Source organism: Microcebus murinus, chromosome 13 (assembly GCF_040939455.1).
Source record: "Microcebus murinus isolate Inina chromosome 13, M.murinus_Inina_mat1.0, whole genome shotgun sequence".
Taxonomy (NCBI): Eukaryota; Metazoa; Chordata; class Mammalia; order Primates; family Cheirogaleidae; genus Microcebus; species Microcebus murinus.
Window position 1 is genome coordinate 58,747,053 of NC_134116.1, and position 17,967 is coordinate 58,765,019.

The 17,967-nt window shown below is 38.3% G+C and overlaps 1 protein-coding gene across 7 annotated transcripts in view; it reads right to left on the reverse strand.

Annotated features, from left to right (window-relative positions):
* ENOX1 (ecto-NOX disulfide-thiol exchanger 1) overlaps positions 1-17,967 on the reverse strand; it is a 511,925-nt gene that overhangs the window by 14,617 nt on the left and 479,341 nt on the right. For all 7 annotated transcript variants that reach the window (XM_076009424.1, XM_076009420.1, XM_076009423.1 and 4 more), the window contains one exon: positions 5,155-5,257. In XM_076009424.1, the coding sequence (XP_075865539.1) occupies positions 5,155-5,257 (103 nt within the window). The remainder of the gene's footprint in view (positions 1-5,154; positions 5,258-17,967) is intronic.

A 17,967-nucleotide genomic window follows, 5' to 3' on the forward strand; every position in this document is an offset into this window, starting at 1 on the left:
AGCCATATGCAGGAGAATGAAACTAGATCCCTATCTTTCACCATATACAAAAATTAACCCAATATGGATTAAAGACTTAAATGTAATACTGAAACCATAAAGATCCTAGGAGAATACCTGGAGAAACTCTTATGGACACTGGCCTAGGCAAAGAATTTATGACCAAGACTCCAAAAGCAAATACGATGAAAACAAAAATACACAAATGAGACTTCATTAAACTAAATAGCTTCTGCATAGCAAAAGAAATAATCAAAATAGTAGTTACATAACCTACAGAATGGGAGAAAATATTTGCAAACTAAACATCCAACAAAGGACTAATATCAGAATCTACAAGGAACTCAACTCAGCAAGAACAAAACAAACAGACCTATTAAATAGTGGGCAAATGACATAAACAGGCATTTTTGAAAAGAAGATATACAAATGGCCAATAAATATATAAAAAAATTGTCAACATCACTAATCATCAGAGAAATGCAAATTAAAACCACAATGAGATACTATCTTACTCTTATAGAACGGTCATTATTAAAACATCAAAAAACAATAGATGCTGGTGCAGATGCTGTGAAAAGGGAACACTTACACACTGTTAGTGGAAATGTAAATTAGCACAACCTCTATGGAGATTCCTCAAAGAACTAAAAGTACATCTACCATTTGATCATGCAATCCCACTACCTAGAAGAAGAGATATTATATCAAAGAGATATTTGCACTCATATGTTTACTACAGCACAATTCACATTCACAGAAATATGGAATCAACCTAAATGCCCATCAACTGGTGAGTAGATTAAGAAAATGTGAGATACACACACACACACACACACACACACACACACACACACACACACACCCATACACCATGGGGTATGACTCAGCCATAACGAAGAAGGAAATGATGCTTTTTGCAGCAACTTGGATGGATCTGGAGGCCATTATCCTAAGTGAAGTAACCCAGGAACAGATAAATAAGGACAGCATGTTCTCACATAAGTGGGAGCTAAACTATGGCTACCCAAGGCCACACTGAGTGGTGTAATGGTCATTGGAGACTCAAAATGGGGGAGGTGAGGGCAGAAGAGATGAAAAATTACCTACGGGCTAAAATGTATATTACCCAGGTTGTGGGTACACCAAAAACACAGACTTTTTTTTTCTTTTTATTGAGACAGAGTCTCACTTTGTTGCCCAGGCTAGAGTGAGTGCTGTGGCATCAGCCTAGCTCACAGCAACCTCAAACTCCTGGGCTCAAGCAATCCTCCTGCCTCAGCCTCCCGAGTAGCTGTGACTATAGGCATGCACCACCATGCCCGGCTAATTTTTTTCTCTATATATTAGTTGGCCAATTAATTTCTTTCTATTTATAGTAGAGATAGGGTCTCGTTCTTGCTCAAGCTGGTTTTGTACTCCTGACCTTGAGCAATCTGCCCGTCTCAGCCTCCCAGAGTGCTAGGATTACAGGCGTGAGCCACCACTCCCGGCCCAAAAACACAGACTACAATATATACATGTAACAGAATTCAACTTGTACCCATTAAATCTACTTGAATAAAAAAAGCAAGAGGAGATAGAGTGATACAGACTCAGAGTTATACTACCAGCATCTCCTTAGAACTATTATCTTTTCAATAAAAAATTTGATCCATTCTCCTTCATAACAATCTGTAGCCAAACATAGCTCCAAAGCTTTGGCCCTAAATCAAAAATACTGACTCATTTCTATCCCAAACAACTGCAACGTATGCCAAACCCAACATGTGGGCCATATGTGAAATGAACTAGGAGTTCTGGCACAGACACTGGGCAATGTCAACTTGACCCAATGTGCAGTTACTATAGAGAATGAAACATAAAATGCTACCCTGCAATGCCCCCATAAAAATCTAATAATTCTTTAATGTCCAATTATATGTCAACCTGTCTTCATATGTATTGACTACAAAACAAAAAATCCAGAAATCATAATAAAGTTCTTTCTAAGGGCCTATCTTCTCTAGCTGAGTTGGAACATAGCACTCGATCTCCATTAATTGTCAAGAAGGGAGTTTGGCAGAATGGTTGAACACTCAAAAGATTCAGGATCCATATCTGCAACGTTCCAAATCATGTTATCAATGAAAACCTACTGATCCTCGCTAATAAATACAAACTTACATGTCTTGAAATAAAGACTCTAATTTTATAAAATAGTCATGAGAATGTCTAGACAGAATACACATTTTTGCCCAGATAAATCAGTGTCACAGGTAATCACAAATAATTAGGATGGCTCATTGTTTAGGAAATTCTAGCTTCAGTTTTATACTATCTGTAGATGGAATTCATTTGAAGAGTTTATTTCTCATTCACATTCTCTTCCAGGCAATCAGGATTTATGCCAACATGCATTTCTTATGTAATATTTTATGTGCCCCAAGAGGGTGTTGAGTCATCTGAGTATACTGGCATATAGTATATACCATTAATACAAGCACCTAGATGTGATGAAGATTTGGCCAATTAATATTTTTAAGTTGAGAGAGATTTTTTGCTGTGCCCTTGGCATTCTAAGCTGGTTTAGAGCATGCCCGTTGTGTCCTCTGCACAGGTTTAATTATTCCAAGGGAAGATTTCAGAGGAATTTCAGAGTATTCCTGCCCCCTGAAGATGTACTAGAAGGCCAGGAAACTCCTAAAATCATTCTACCTATAAGAATTCTTCAGAAAAGAGTAGCCCCAGCACCAGGAAGTCCTTTTTCTCTTTATCCTAGTCCAAAGCAGTTTTAAGCTGCAGGGGAGGACTTTATGGTCCCAACATTCAGATATCTACAAAATATGAATGGCTAAACTAAATTAGCAGAGAGGCTCATTTCATAGCAGGGAGCAATTGCATCCTTTGGCAGGATACATTTTGCTACTCTTGTAAACTCTTCTCCATCATGACATTCTTTTGGAGGATTGTTCTCTCTTTGATTACAAAAGAGTGGAAGTATATGAGTGTTTGAGGGTGGATTTGGGCAGGATATTACATCTGTTGTCAAACTATCATTAAGTGGAGTAAAATAAAATATTGAGAAAGGTAGAGAGGTAATGAAGAACTGAAGGGAAAAATTAAACTCCTAAGTTTACATTCATCTGACACTTGTCTCCAGCCTCCCTTCTACCTAAACATTTCCATATATTGATTCAAAATAAGTGTCACATCCTTTCTTTCTTTTGCTCTACCCAAACTTCAAAGGGTAATATAGGTAGACTAGTTCAGAAGAACAACAGTAATGGGAAGAGTCTTAGAAAAGTTGGTTGTGCATACTTTTTATTGAAGATCCTGACTTACTAATATTTTTATTTCTAATATACTTGAACTAACTAATTTTGTTTTTTATACTAAAGATATCAGGGGTGGCATGTTATAAGTATAATTTTCCTATCTCCTATTTATATACAGTATGTAAAACATATCATTTTTAAAATTTTGAGGTAGCTGATTGAAAAATGCATTACTATTAACTACTACTATATATACTATGTATATAACACTAGTACCTACTTAGAAGACATTGTAAATAAAATGTGTTTTCCAAGTAGAACATAAAAAGGGAAGAATTCTTTAGTGAAAGGGAAGAACTAAAATAAAGATCTGAAAATAGAGACTTGTTCCCATTTTTTTAAACCTTCAAATGGTCAGAATTATTCACACTTAAACAAAGAGGGAAAGGATTGCAGATCAGTATCAGTATTGCTTTGTTTATATCCTAAAAGAATTATGGAGAAAATCACACCTTTGTCACACTGAGTGAAAGAGAAACAGTTGTCAGAGTTAGACACATTTTCCAATAGGAGAGAAACCCAGTTACCAACTACATATGGGTTCATTTTGGGTTCCTGGAACTGATAGCACATCAGCATGTCTTCTGAGACTTGTGCATGGCATGTTATTACAGCTGTATATCATCAGAGAGGAAAAAAATAATTGGTTTTCCTTGGAGTATCTCTAAGTTGATGTCATATTCAATAACCCTGCTGTTGAAAAATCTATATATGATGGATGAAGTTTGGACTATCTTTTGAATTTAATTCCTCCTGTGCCAGCTTCTACAGGCCCTGGTGTACCTGTCATTTTGAGGTGAGCACATGCAGTATTTAGAAAATACAACCAGGTACCTTTTCTGCCAGATAATGAACTGCGGAAGAATAATTTGTCTCAAATGTAATTCTCAGATGAGAATGTGGCCTCATTCTTCATTCCTAACCATGCCATGGAAGAGCCAGTCTAAACTTGGAACACCACCCTGGTATCAGTGCCAAGGTGCAGCTTGAAACAATGCCATGCATCACGGAATGAGGATGGTGGCTTCCTTCCTCTGAATTTGAGGGCTTGAGTGACAGCCTTAAACATTCACTCCTTCTAAGGTGGGGTCCCAGGCACATTCTCCTCACATCCTCATCAAGAACTCTTCCTTGTGGGATCCCCTGACGATGACTCCCCAACAAGATGATTTAGAGGTTTATCTCTGGGCCAGACAAAGAAAAAGCCAACCTAGATGTATTTTGTGGGGTAACTGAATGTTTATAAGAAGCAGCAAATTTCTTCTTTTTTCTTTCCTCTTTCTTAGTGGTCAACTTCTTTGGTTCATCTTGGATAAAAGGATCCAACCTTGGACAGGGATGACTGATGAGGATTAGCTTAGCACCAGTAGCCTTGATGGCCCTATTTTATCAGCCTTGAGGCTGACCTTAGGGTGTGGCCTCTGCTCAGGGGCTTGGTGATTAATTTCAGGGTTCAAAGTTGCTCTGGAACCTGGGTACCTGGGTTAGTTTGGAACTTCTAGCCTGGAACCAACCTGGCCTCCAGTTGGAACAGACATGTGCAAACTTTAAAATTCAGATTTGTGACTTATGAGATGCAAATTAATTTGTCTTCCTGAACTCAGTTTTATGTCTGACAACCAATTAATATATATGGTTACAGAAGAGCAAAACCCCCATTAGTTTGTATGCCACTAATTTGAAATGTATGTAACACAATCTTGATGAAATTAATCTCACCTCTGACCAGAAGGCAAAGCTGTTTAGATTGTTAACAAGTTGGAGGTGAATTGCTAAAATATTAAGTTAATTACCTAAGAACTATTTAAGAAAATAGATGCAAACAGAATTTCCTTACCTATTAGCAGAGCTTCTTTCTCTGATTTTAAGCCTTGGCTTCTTTTCTCAATATTGTTCTCTCGGTCTTGGTTGACCAATGCAACAGTCAACACGTTGATTTCCTACAAAGTTAAAAACCAAAAATCATATATATGTTTATGTAGATGCTGTGTATTTCAATAGAAACCACCAGATATCTTAAGCTCTATAAATATAAGGTCATCACTTCTACTTATAACTGAAGATCAAAGGTATACATAATTGATCTATTTGCCCAACAGTAGAAAAGTAATTCTAGAATTTAGGCTCCTAGCTACTCCTCCTTAGCAAACCAAGTAACTTTCTGCACAAGTGGCAAATTTGGCATGAATTATCTTAGATTTTTGTCCATGTTTTGATTAAACTTTGTTCACTAAAATGATATATGACTATAGCTACTTTAACATGTTTTATTTCAAATATAAAAATTTTCTGGGAAAGCATTTAGAAGACTGATTTACAATGCTATGCTAATAAAATAATTTGTGTGAGTATGTGGACAAACAGGGCATATTGGGAAGCTAAGATAAAACTGCTGTTAGAAGTGTTTAAATTGACTAAGTATGGATCCTTATGTACAAATGTAAAAGGTAGATAAAGCATGGGCTGGGAAATTCTTTTCTTTGGAAACTAAAAGAGTTGTACAACAAGTCAATAACATGAAATATTTTACTATTATTATCTCATTCTACTGTTTTTTAAATTTAAAAATAAAGATGAAGATTTAACTCATATCCTCTAAGACTTTGTATTAGGACTCAAAATGGAGAGTAATTTAATAGAAAGTCAAATTTAATGATTCACATATATGACCTGTAACTAAGGGATAGTAGAATCATTAGGGAAGTTGAGTCTTGTTGGAGGGAAGTTGCTCACTGAAAGATGGCTCCAAAGAAGGACTAGTATACTGGAGCAAAAAGTTAAGGATACTGTTTCCATTAAATGGTGGGGAATATGTAGAAATGAAAGAGGATAGGGAAGGAAGGCCACATGGATAAAGGAGAACTTAAAAGATCTGGTCAAATGGGTTGGCAGGTGTTACCAGGACTGGAAGTAGTTATAGGGTAGATACTTAGCTAGTTAATATAAATTAACAAACCTGGTCAGATGCAAGTATATAGAAACTGTTGGGAGCATGTTGAGCATGCAAAAAGCACAAAACACACTAGAAGACATTCAAATCAGAAAACTCAGTGTATGCCAATCAAAATAGATTTATGAGCTTAATTTAACTTATAAGCTACCACCCTTGTAAATCAGGGGTAATTAGAAATTGCCAGGAAAGAAGGCTCTAGTGAGAAATTGCCATTGGTAATACCTGGTGAGCATTTTAGAGGCTCAATGCCTGCTGAAGACTGACCAAGACTGAGTGAGAGGTGAACATGGGTAAGGTAAAGAACTGAGGGAATCACAGTGAGGTGATGATTTATCAGAGGGAAGATCTCAGTTGACTAGAGGGTTATCAGCTGAGGCTGAGAGTGGGCATGTGCCCATGAAGATGGGGATCAGAAATTCAGGGAATGGTCTAAGTCTGGAGCCAGCTATACATCAAAGGTACTTAGAGATGAAGGGTGCTCTTATACTTCAAAAATGGGATCTTGGGAATCAGCCCAACAGAAACACAATGAAGAATTTAAAAATAGAACAAATCCAAAGGTTTATGTAGATAGGATTAGAACATGTTATAAAGAGGAGTTATAGGGAAGGGAATAGAAATTCTTTCTGTGATAAAATAACATTTGATGTTTTCTGACTGGGCTGTCTCAATTAGAGCAGAGAAGGACTTTGTGCACACATCATCTCTCTGGGCTAGTGGTGTCAAGGAGCCTGCCAAGTTGAATTAGTCATACGCCCTAAGGATGAACAGGTCCCTCAGGGACATGCCACTGGACTTCTAGGCCTTGGAGGGTGAGACTGTTGCACGGATGCAGGCTGAGGCTCTGTAAAGGTCTCCCAAGAGAGGTTTAGGAAGAAAGAGGATGGAAGAACATTAACTAAGATGATGATTGCATCATTAAAAAATGCAAATAATGAACCCTGGAGCTGAGTGGAAATAGTATCTCCAAGAGAGGGTGATCTGTTCACAGCCTAGATGATAATTGGGGCCGAATGAAATTACTCAGCAGAGTTTAGCAGATAACAGGCACACATTAATTGCCAAGACTGAGTGGTGTCCTGGGACCGTCCCGGGGTTGAGGATCCAGGTTTAGTGAGGGAAATTGGCTATAGAGGGCAGGAAGATGTCAGGAGCCAGCAGGGAATGGCAACGGCAGAACAGACAGACCACCAAAGAATGCTTTTAGGCACCTGTCTCCATGTCCAAAGCTGGAGTCATATAGAATGGGGGACTTTGAGCAGGGCCTGACAAATGCCACTGAATCAATAATGTCTACAAGAAACCACATATAGCCCACCAGTGACTCTTGCTTTGATAGTGATTTAGAGTTGGGCAAAATGAGGATGGAAAGCTAAGAAAGAGTCCTGGGACCACCACTCTGTGGAAATATTTCTTGAGACTGGAGATCATAGTCTGCGCTCTGCTGACCACAAATGGTGTGCTGTCACATGGTCATGGACAGGGGATGCAGTGGACACACTTCTCCGTGAGGCCCACAGCAGCCCTGCAGGCCTGGGCCTGGCAGAGACCCAAGGCTTGGCAGATGCACCAGCTTTTGGGTACTTCTGTGAGCTCTGTCCAGAGTGGAGATAAAGCTGTCCTCACTCTTTCAGGAGGGAGAGGAACTACTCAGGAAGTGGTACAGGACCTGTGGAAGCTGATCCGGAGGGCTCCAAGGAGTGCTTGCTTCTTACAATAAACTGGCCTCCAGAATCCCCAAAAGGGAAAATATCTGTTCCATTATAGGCAAAGGTGTGTACCAGAATACTCAATGGAGACGTCAGTCTATAATATCATTTAGTGAAGTGTGCCAACTTGTGACCACTCAAGACAGTTACTGCTAAGTGCCCTGGAGCCTAAGCCTGCCTTGGGCATGATGCAAGCTCAGACTCTCACTGACAAAGTCACAGAGTTGGTTAGATGAATGAATGCTCCTGTCATACATTTTGCCAAAGACAACAGTTAAATTAACATGTATGTGTTTTAAGGGGTGGAAGACAGGATAGTGATTTTAGATAGCTGCTTTATGTGCTGTGCTTTCACCTTTTCCAACTATAAATAAAAAGGAGAGTTTTGTTTTTAATGACTCATGAATCACAGGTTCTTAAGAAAAATAAGGTTAATTTGATTTTTCTGTATTTATATTGGTGTTGTTCATTGAAAAAAGATAATTACAATTATTGGTAGTCTGAAAGTATGGGATAGTCTAGAAAGTACCAAGTAGATGTACGCAACATCTATACCCTCTTCATGTTTTTGTAATATTTAGTGTCTATAAATTTAAATTATCATCTGATGTTTGTCAAAAAAGCTCCATCATCATGACTGGTTAAGGTGAAGGGAGTGAACAAAGAGAATATGGGACTAAGTAATTCCTCAAACCAAACCTTTATTGCATTTAAGCTAAGCCTATTTATACTTTTAGCCACCCAATAAATATTTATGCCACATACATACATCACATGCCTATTGTATGCCAAGGAATTCTAAGTTTTTAAGGATATCGAGTCCAAAGTGACAAGATGTGCATGCTTACCTAGAGGCCCACAAGCAATTCTTGTAAAAAGTCTAAGTGAAAGAAATGTGAGTAGATAAAGCTGGAGAAGTAGGTGGATCATGATAAGGAGTTTCGATTTTATCTGAAAGGCTTAACTAGTGAAGAGTTTTTAGCAGAGGAGTTACATGAACAGCTCTGCATTTTAGAACACTGGAGACAAATGCAACTCAAGCCAGGGATACTAATCTAGTACTGTAAAAGTCTATTCATTTTTACCTTTTGAAGATGAGAGTCAAAACCAAGTAAGTGGTGTGCAGAGTGGAAATGGAGGATGTATCTAAGAGGTGGAACAAAAAAAAATTGGTGACCTGGTGCATGAGAAAATGTTGAAAATGGGTAGGCACCTCAGTACATAGGAAAATGGAGAAACAAGCTGGTCTGGGAGAAGATGATGTTTTCAGTTCTAGAAATGTGAATTTAAGGTTTCTATGCCATCTTGTCAAGATATTTAAGAGGAAGTAGAATGTACAGGTTTTTGAACTTAGAAGCAAGGCCCTGACAGCTCTTTTTATGGGGCATTTCTCAGGTCTGTGTTTGCAGCAAGCAACTTTGATGTCTCCTCTGGGATGAAGAGAAGGCTTGCTTAGACTTGGTAGAATAGAGATGGATTCCCCAAGCTCGGTGTTTCTCTCCTGTAACACAACCCACTGCATGTGCAGGCATCTTGCTTGGGGCCCTCCACGGGGAGATGCTCACGTTGTAAGATACATGAAGGTAAATTTGGTGCAGCCAGGATGGCTGGTAGCACATGATACAACCTTAAAGGGGACACTTGCCAAAGCCCTTCCATGAACAACTCCTCATGGTAGGAACAAATTGACCATGATATTAAACAATAAAGGACAGTGATATTTTCAGCAATATCAGAGGATACAGCAGTTCATGCTTTTATGTCTAACTCTAGAAAAGAACTCTTATGGTAGGACATGGACTTCAACTCTGCCCAGAGGTCTCTTTGTTTATTTTTTAGATGAGTTAAGGGATTTCTTTGTCAAAAAGCTATAACACAGAAGCTAGAAAACAATTAGATTTCATATTCCCTACATAGGACATGCTAATTTATGTATCTTGCAGTTGGGGAACACATTTTACTGGGATATTGAATCATAAATCATGCATAGCTTTAATCTTTTTAAAAAAACTTCACTGTCCTTATTTCTCTCTCCACCCCAAATCTATGGAGAATGGAAAGGACCTTATCAGAATGGAAAAGTTTTATCATTAGAAACATAAACTTATAAAAACCCCTTATCCTTACATCACACTAAAATCCTTCAGCCTGATAAAGGAAGCTTGCCCCGAAGGATGATGTGGTTACTGAAGGTTCTGGAAAAGCTGCTCCAGGTGTCTAGAGATTACAAAGTGGAAGTGAATAAGTGTGGATGGAGTGGGAGGTGAGGGAAGTTACTAAGTACAAATCGTTAATGGTGTACAGAGGATATAGTGAGAAGGGAGCATTAGGATGGGGCTTAAGAGCTTCCTCACAGTGAGATCTAGTAGATTATGAAACAGGCTTCTGAGGGAAGTGGTGGGAGCGCAGTAAGAGCACATCAGACTAGAAAATGCACCGTGGGTAACAAGTCTGCACTTGACAGGAGAATGGACAAGCTTACCTCATAAATCTTTTCTCAGCCTACTTTTTAACTCTAATTTCCATGACACTTAGAAGGAATCATTAAATGGCTGGAGAAGAGGTTTTCAATAACGGGAAACTAGATATCACAGACTTTTAAAAAGACTTCTTAAAGAGTTAGATACTTAAAGCCAGAAATTTCCCCTCTAAGAGTCCTTATCAATTACTTTGAGAAATGATCAAAGTAATTTATCATTTAGAAAAGCTCTTTTTCAATAATTTACTGAGCTATAAGAGTGCTTTGTTGTTGTTTTGTTTTTGTTCTCCTCCACCCACCCGAGCCCCTAAGGACCAAGAATGTGGTTTCTCCAGCTTCTAAAATCCTATTGTTATTGCTTTTATTTCATTATTCCTGTGGCCTCCCTACCCTTAGTACTGTTTTCTTTCTATTGGAAAGCTTCTGGAATATGTGTTGTCTGCCTGCAGTGTCTACTGCCCTGCTACCTGAAACCTCAGCTTTCTCATCCATCACCCCAATGAATCTACTTCTGAAAGATTTTCAGTGACCTCCTTCTTGCCAAATGGTTATTTTTTCAGTCCTCTTTCCATGTGATATTTTATACCATTGACATCGGCCCCTCTTAAACCATAGGCCTCCCTTGTTTCTGTTACATATAAGGTCCTGGTCTTTTTCCTCCTAATTTCTTGTTTTATCTTCACTGGCTTTTTCTTTCCCTCTGCCAGCCCAGTGCACACAAAGAAGAAGCCATTCTCTTCCTCCTCTTATACTCAGTCCTTGCCAAAGTTTGGTCCCCAGTTTTTCTTCTCTGTTCCCTTTTATTAGAGTTCTTTCATTCTCATGGGTTCAATTAGGGTCCACCTTAATTCTTTAAGCTTCTGTTCTTTATCATCAACTGACCACTGGTCTTGTCTGCCTGAATTTACCCTACCCAGTTCAAATTCAAAACGAGAGGTCGGAAGAGACACTACTTACTTGAGTTTTAGCCCTGGCTCTTCTGCCAACAGCTGGTTGACCTTAGGCAAATTACTCAATATCTTCAAGTTCCAGATCACTTGTCTAAAACTAAGATGCTGGGTAGGGTCAATCATCTTTGATGAATGCTTGATGGAACCTCATCAGCTTTACAGAGGTGACATGGAAGGTCCAAGGAGACAAATCTCTGGAATTCTCACTCCTTTACTGCTTTCTTCTGATTTATAATACAGGGCTTCTATGTAAAGCTTTACTTAAAGAAATGTTCTTATACTACTCCCTGCCCGCCCCCAACAAAAAAGCAAAGTCTGAACTCAAGTCCTTTCTGATGTTGTTCTTCTAAATTTCTATAATTTTATGTCTAAAAGCCAATTCATCTTGCTCATCAAATACATCCTCTTCCAACTTTTCTGTTTTTATTAGCAGTAGCATTTTCCACTTGCAGGGGGCTTGAAAACTTCATTTTTGATTCATTCTCTTCTATTCCCCAAGTGATTTTAAAATCTCCCTAAGTCTAAATTCTATCAAGCCTCTGTGAGATGTCTCTCATACCACTTTCCCATTTCCACTGCTGTTGTTCTACTCCCAGTTCTCCTAGTTGCATACTTTGACCACTGCAAGAACCTCCTACTTCGCCTCTGGGCCCTTCCTCTTCCCATCAACTTTACATAATGCCACTGGATCAATTTAGTAACATACAACTTTCATCTTGTTAATCTCTGATTTAATGCTTTCTGATAATGCATAGGGAAAAGTCAGAAGTTACTGCCTGGCATTTGGGGTTCAACCCCATCAAAATAGCCTATCCTCTTTCTATGCTATGTCCAGATATGTTCTTAGAAGGCTCTCTATTCTCTTTTCCTTGCCACTTCTTACTTAGATTTTTACACACAGCTCAAGCTCCGTAACTCTCAGAGGCATTTTTCAGGCCACTTGTAAGCCTTCCTTACCAGGACACATTTCGCATGCCACTTATGTGGCAGTTGTTCACTTATACATTTGGGTAAAACTGACTTTCACCTGTGTTTGCTCCTTAGGGCAGTAACCATATCTGGGCAAGTGATGGCCGTGGTGGTGGTGGGGCTGTGTTCTATTTCTGTCACCATTATTTACATACTGGATAATTCCAGGCAGAGCATCTCTTTAAGCCATACCTTTCTTCTATGTAAAGCATGGATAACACCCTATGCTTCACCCCCACGGTTACTATAAGGACCAAATAGCATAAGGGAAACAGTGATTTTGAAAACTATAAATTTCTAGGAATATATTACGGTTTAAGTAGTATCATCATTGAAATGACCGGACGGACACAGAACAAGTGCTTAATACATACTTGGGGTAGTGAATCCATGCTAAAATTCTGTATATGATTGATTGTAATTATATAAAAATACATATGAAAAAATAACTGTGGTTGTGTTCAAATAGTGGCAATCTTCTATCTTCTCTAATTTTTGTGGCAATGTTGTTATACTATTATCCTTATGATTAAAAAAGAAATAAAAAGAAACCAATGACATACAGATGACATTTTGAAGAGCCATATGGAAGCAGAGCCAGTGGCTAAATACTTCACTAAATAACCTACTGAGTGACACCCTCCCATCTCCTAAATAGGGAGACCACTATCACGTGACTTCCCTGATGGTTCTCCAAGGGCTGGTGGCCTCAACAGCTGCAAGTGCAAGGTGAGTGGGGCAGCTGACAAGATCTATGTGGTAAAGATTTGCCACATCACCTCTCACTCTGTCAACAGCACACCACAAGGTTTGCATTCCTTCTCTGCCTTCTTTGTTCCATTGCCTCATTTTGCTGTTTGCTCATAGACCCTACTCTTAAACATCACACTTTATGAAATTAGGGGGCCTCTAGTCAATAGTCAAGATGACAGTCAGCTACCTTTTTTTTTTTAAATCTTTTACTCATTTTTTGCAAAGTACCAAAAGCAATTCATTAAATGATGTGCCAGTTGTCAGTAACCTTCAAGCTATTGCTCCTAAGATTAGAACTGTGGTTGGGGAGGAAGGAGAATGGAGATACCTCTCACACCTTCCTTTATGAGCTAGTAACTAGCAAGTAGCAGCTGACAAGTTGCTGGAAAATGAAGGAATCACCCACAAACAATGGCCTGGAATAGTAGAAAAATGATGGATTTGAACATAGAAGACTCTGGTTCTAACTGCCACCGACTTGCTGTGTATTTTATTTCATTTATTCTCTTTGTACAAAGAGGGATTTGAAACAGATGATCTCCACAGTGTCTTCCTGCTCTGAAATTCCATGCTTCTCTGGGCCCCTTCTCCTGATTTGGACCTTCCCTTCAGAATAAGGCAGCCAACTTGGTGCTGACAATCTATACTTATCCTGTATTTCTGATGCCCCAAAGAATTACAGTGGAAAAAGGAAGCAGAGGGAGAAAAATGGTAGAAAAAAACAGATGGAGTAGAAAAGGATTGATAAGAATGAGTGACTAAGCTTTAGAACTTCTTGGTTCAATGGAAAGTAAGAATGCATCCATCCCCAAGAGCATGCAGGATCTCAGGAGTTTTCTAGGGGCCAGAAATCCCAAGTCCTTGCTAATCGAATCAGTTGCTGAAGCTTGAAGCTTAGGACTGTCGGTCCTGAGGGTCCCGAGCTCTCATCACCTGTGCCATTTTCCAGCAGCCTCTGATGTTCAAGGTCTACACAAGGAAAGCCTCAGAGACCCAACAGGCTTCACTGTCAGAGAGATAATTTGAAAGCAGACACGTGGGGCTCCTGTCCTCAGCTGAGACACAGTGATTCATCACAACATGACCACACTTTATATTCCGAGATGTTCCACCTCATTGGGGTTCAATTGCTGCACCCAGAGCACATGAATTATGTCCTTAGACAACTCCAAGAACTATGCTTTCTATGATTTCCAATTGCAAAGATTAAAACAAGAACTTGTTACAGGTCACACAAAGGACCCTTTAAAGAAATACAGGTAAAAACTCAGTGTGGTTTAGGGGCCAGAGATATCCAGATACAGCATTTCTCCTGGTGGCCTTTTTTAAAGGTCATTATTGGTTATATTTATTTAACAAATACCTGTATGGTACTTACTATATGCAGGAAATATTATAAGTATTTTATAAATATGAACTCATTTAATCACAAGAACCCTATGAAGTCAGGCTATTACATCCACATTTTCCAGGTGAGGAACATATGGCAAAGAGAGGCTAATGACTTGCCTAAGGTCACACAACTAGTAAGAGGCAGACTCTGGATTTTAACCAATGTTATTTCATGCTCCAGAGTTCTCACCACTGTGCCAGGTTGCCTGTGGCATGAACGTTGTGTGCCTGCAGAGCACTGGGACAAAAATCCCCTCCTGAGGGCTGCCTCCAGTCCCAGCTCATCTGGGAGCCAGCAGGGGCTCCAGGCAGGAACAGTGAGCAGTGGTTCTTGTACAGATGTGAAAGCAAAGAGAAGCAAGGCAGGAAGCCTGTGAGGGGCCTGGCAGAGGAGCAGCGTTAGCAGGGACAAACTGGGCTTGGCTGTCTGTTGTTGTTCAGTGGTGACAGACTTCCTTTGGACCAGTGTGACTTGTAACCACAGTCTGTGTAACAGGGAGGCATTTTGAAGGCAGGGTGCTGGAGCCTATGAAGAAGTGGTACATATGCTTTCCTGATTTGGGATCCAAGTAATTCCACTATTGGGTAGCTACTTCAGAGAAAAGAAGTCATTATATATTAAAGATACTTGTACTCCTATGCTTATTGCAGCACAAAGAACAGTTGCAAAGAACATGGAATCAACCTAAGTGCCCATCAACTGAAGAGTGGATAAAGAAAATGTGGTACATATATATTAATATTACTACTGTGGAGGACTACTCAGCTGTAAAAAAGATTGAAATAATGTCTTTTGCAGCAACTTGGATGGAACTGGAGACAATTCTCCTAAGTGAAGTATCTCAGGAATGTAAAAACAAATACCACATGTTCTCACTTATAAGTGGGAGCTAAGCAATGGGTACCCATGGTCTTCTAGAGTGGTATAATAGATATTGGCAGCTCAGAAGGGGGAGGGTGGAAGGAGGTCAGTGATGAAAAATTACCTATTGGTAATGTACATTATTCTGCTGACAGGTACACTAAAATCCCTGAATTCACCATTATACAATTCATCTGTGTAACAAAAAACCATTTGTACCTCCTAAATCTATTGAAATAAATTTCAAAGTACAAATAAATGTTACATATTAAAGAGGCAGAGGGAGAATATATAATTCTGAGTTTTCTAAAGTAAATGGTCCAAAAAAGGATGTCAGGGGCTTAGAGTTAAGAAGAAGGCTATCTAAAATTTACATACGCTGAGGGCAATGTCAAGGCTGTCTTCGTCAGAGACTAAGGTCATCAATTATGGCATGTCTTAAAAAATAAACAGACATCTAGATGGATCAAAAAGAGCATAAATATTAGACTTGCAATAATATTTGTTAAATTATATCAAATGAATTTGTTACTGCATAGAGAGAGAGAGAAACTGACTGGAAATTATAAAGATTAGGTCATTACCCTTGGCCTGGCAATATCCATAGGAATGCTATAAGGAATATATACATAGTGGATAAGTGAAAAAAACAATGAGATTGCTTTGGATATCTTACATCCTTTTGGTACCTGAATGCATTGTACAGTAATATTTTAAAGTAAAACAATTTCTTTATTCTCTTAGATTAAAGGTGATAAAGAAGTTAGTTTTTTTGTATCATTAATATCTATACTTTTAATGTTTTAAATTTAAATATTAACTTTTAAACTATTTTTGGAGATGCAACTATAAGCTTATAACCTTTTTTCCTTTCCTTTCCAAAATATAAGACATTTCTCTAGTTCACTTTAATTCTTAGTAATAACCTTTATTAGTTTTCTCATTACAAATAATATATATATTCACTACAGAAAATTTACAAAATACAGATAAAAAGAAAAAAATTTAACTGAAATTATACTACCCAGATATAAATGCTATTAACATTCAGATATATACCTTTTATATTTTATATATAACCCTCCTGCCACATATATATAACATAATAGATATATATGTATGTCTATATATTTATATATATATATAATTGTTTAGTTTTTAATTAAAAAATAAGATTACCATACATGTGTAACCCCCAAATATGATATCCCATAATAAGAACAGAGACTTTGATAGGAAAGGGTAATTTCAATGTCTTAATGTTTTCTATTAAATACTAAGAGCATCACCGCTGCCTAAATCCTATTAATTATGGCAATCACAGTTCACACCATGCTTAAAATGTGGTCTCAAGCTGGCATTTAAATGACTTTCTTATGACATAGTTTTGGGACAGCCAAGTTAAATAAAAATGATCTAAAAATCAGACAATTCCTTTGTATTCCAATAACTCCATTCATTATTTAAACTGTTAAGTTGTAGTATCTTATTTTTAGTTTTTACTATATGCTACTGTAGATATACCCAAATGAAAAAAGGCACTTGCTCTCAAAAATAGCTGTGTGCTTCTCTTCAGTATGTAGAAAATGTAACCCACACTGTTGTATCTACTAAAGTCCACACCCTTCATAGCCTGAAAAAGTACTGACATGAAAAATCTTCTCAACCAATAAAAGTAGAACAGCAAACAGAAGAAACTAAAGTGAAATACTTTTTTAAAATGTATGTATGTGCATCCAGAATTAGTCGGTTTGATTTATCTTGTATGATACTGACTCTATTGCTGGTAAAGATTAATTGTATTACGGTGCTCTTGGCACGTTATTTTCTCAGTTCATTTCTCAGTATGACATTTCTTATTTTTCTCTGCTACAAAGCACCCACTATCATAATTTTCACCTGCTGAGTTTATGTTACTCATGATAATATTAAAATTTAGAGGTTGTTTTGACCTTTATAGTGGTAAATTAGGTCATAAAAATAGATGCGACACAATCTGATAAATGGGAAAGAGAAAGATTTGATTATTATTAAGGTAAAATCAAATTTCACAAATGTTTGCCTGGCCTGCTGTGAGATCTTAAAAAACATTAAATAGCCCCCCCAACACCCCCAAATTGAATTCTCTCCACACCGCCTCTGGCATATGCCATACATGAGAACTACTCCAAGAAATAAGTGTTCTATATGGCTGGTGCATGGTGCCTGAGTGATGTAGAAATTGAGGTCCTCTAAGTAAACAAACAACTAATACAAATAATGGTGATGATAATCCTAAAACCCCTATTGAGTGCTTGGTAGAGGACAAATGCTGATAGTATTATTATCTTCATTTTACAGATTAAAAACTGAGGCACAAATAAGGTAAGTAGCTTCCTTAAGGTCATACATCTGGAAAGTAGTGGTGTCAAGAATGGGCCCCAGGCAGTCAGACTCCTTTATTTTTATTTATTTATTTAGACACAGAGTCTCACTCTGTTGCCTGGGCTAGAGTGCCGTGGTGTCAGCCTAGCTCACAGCAACCTCAAACTCCTGGGCTCAAGCAATCCTTCTGCCTCAGCCTCCCGAGTAGCTGGGACTACA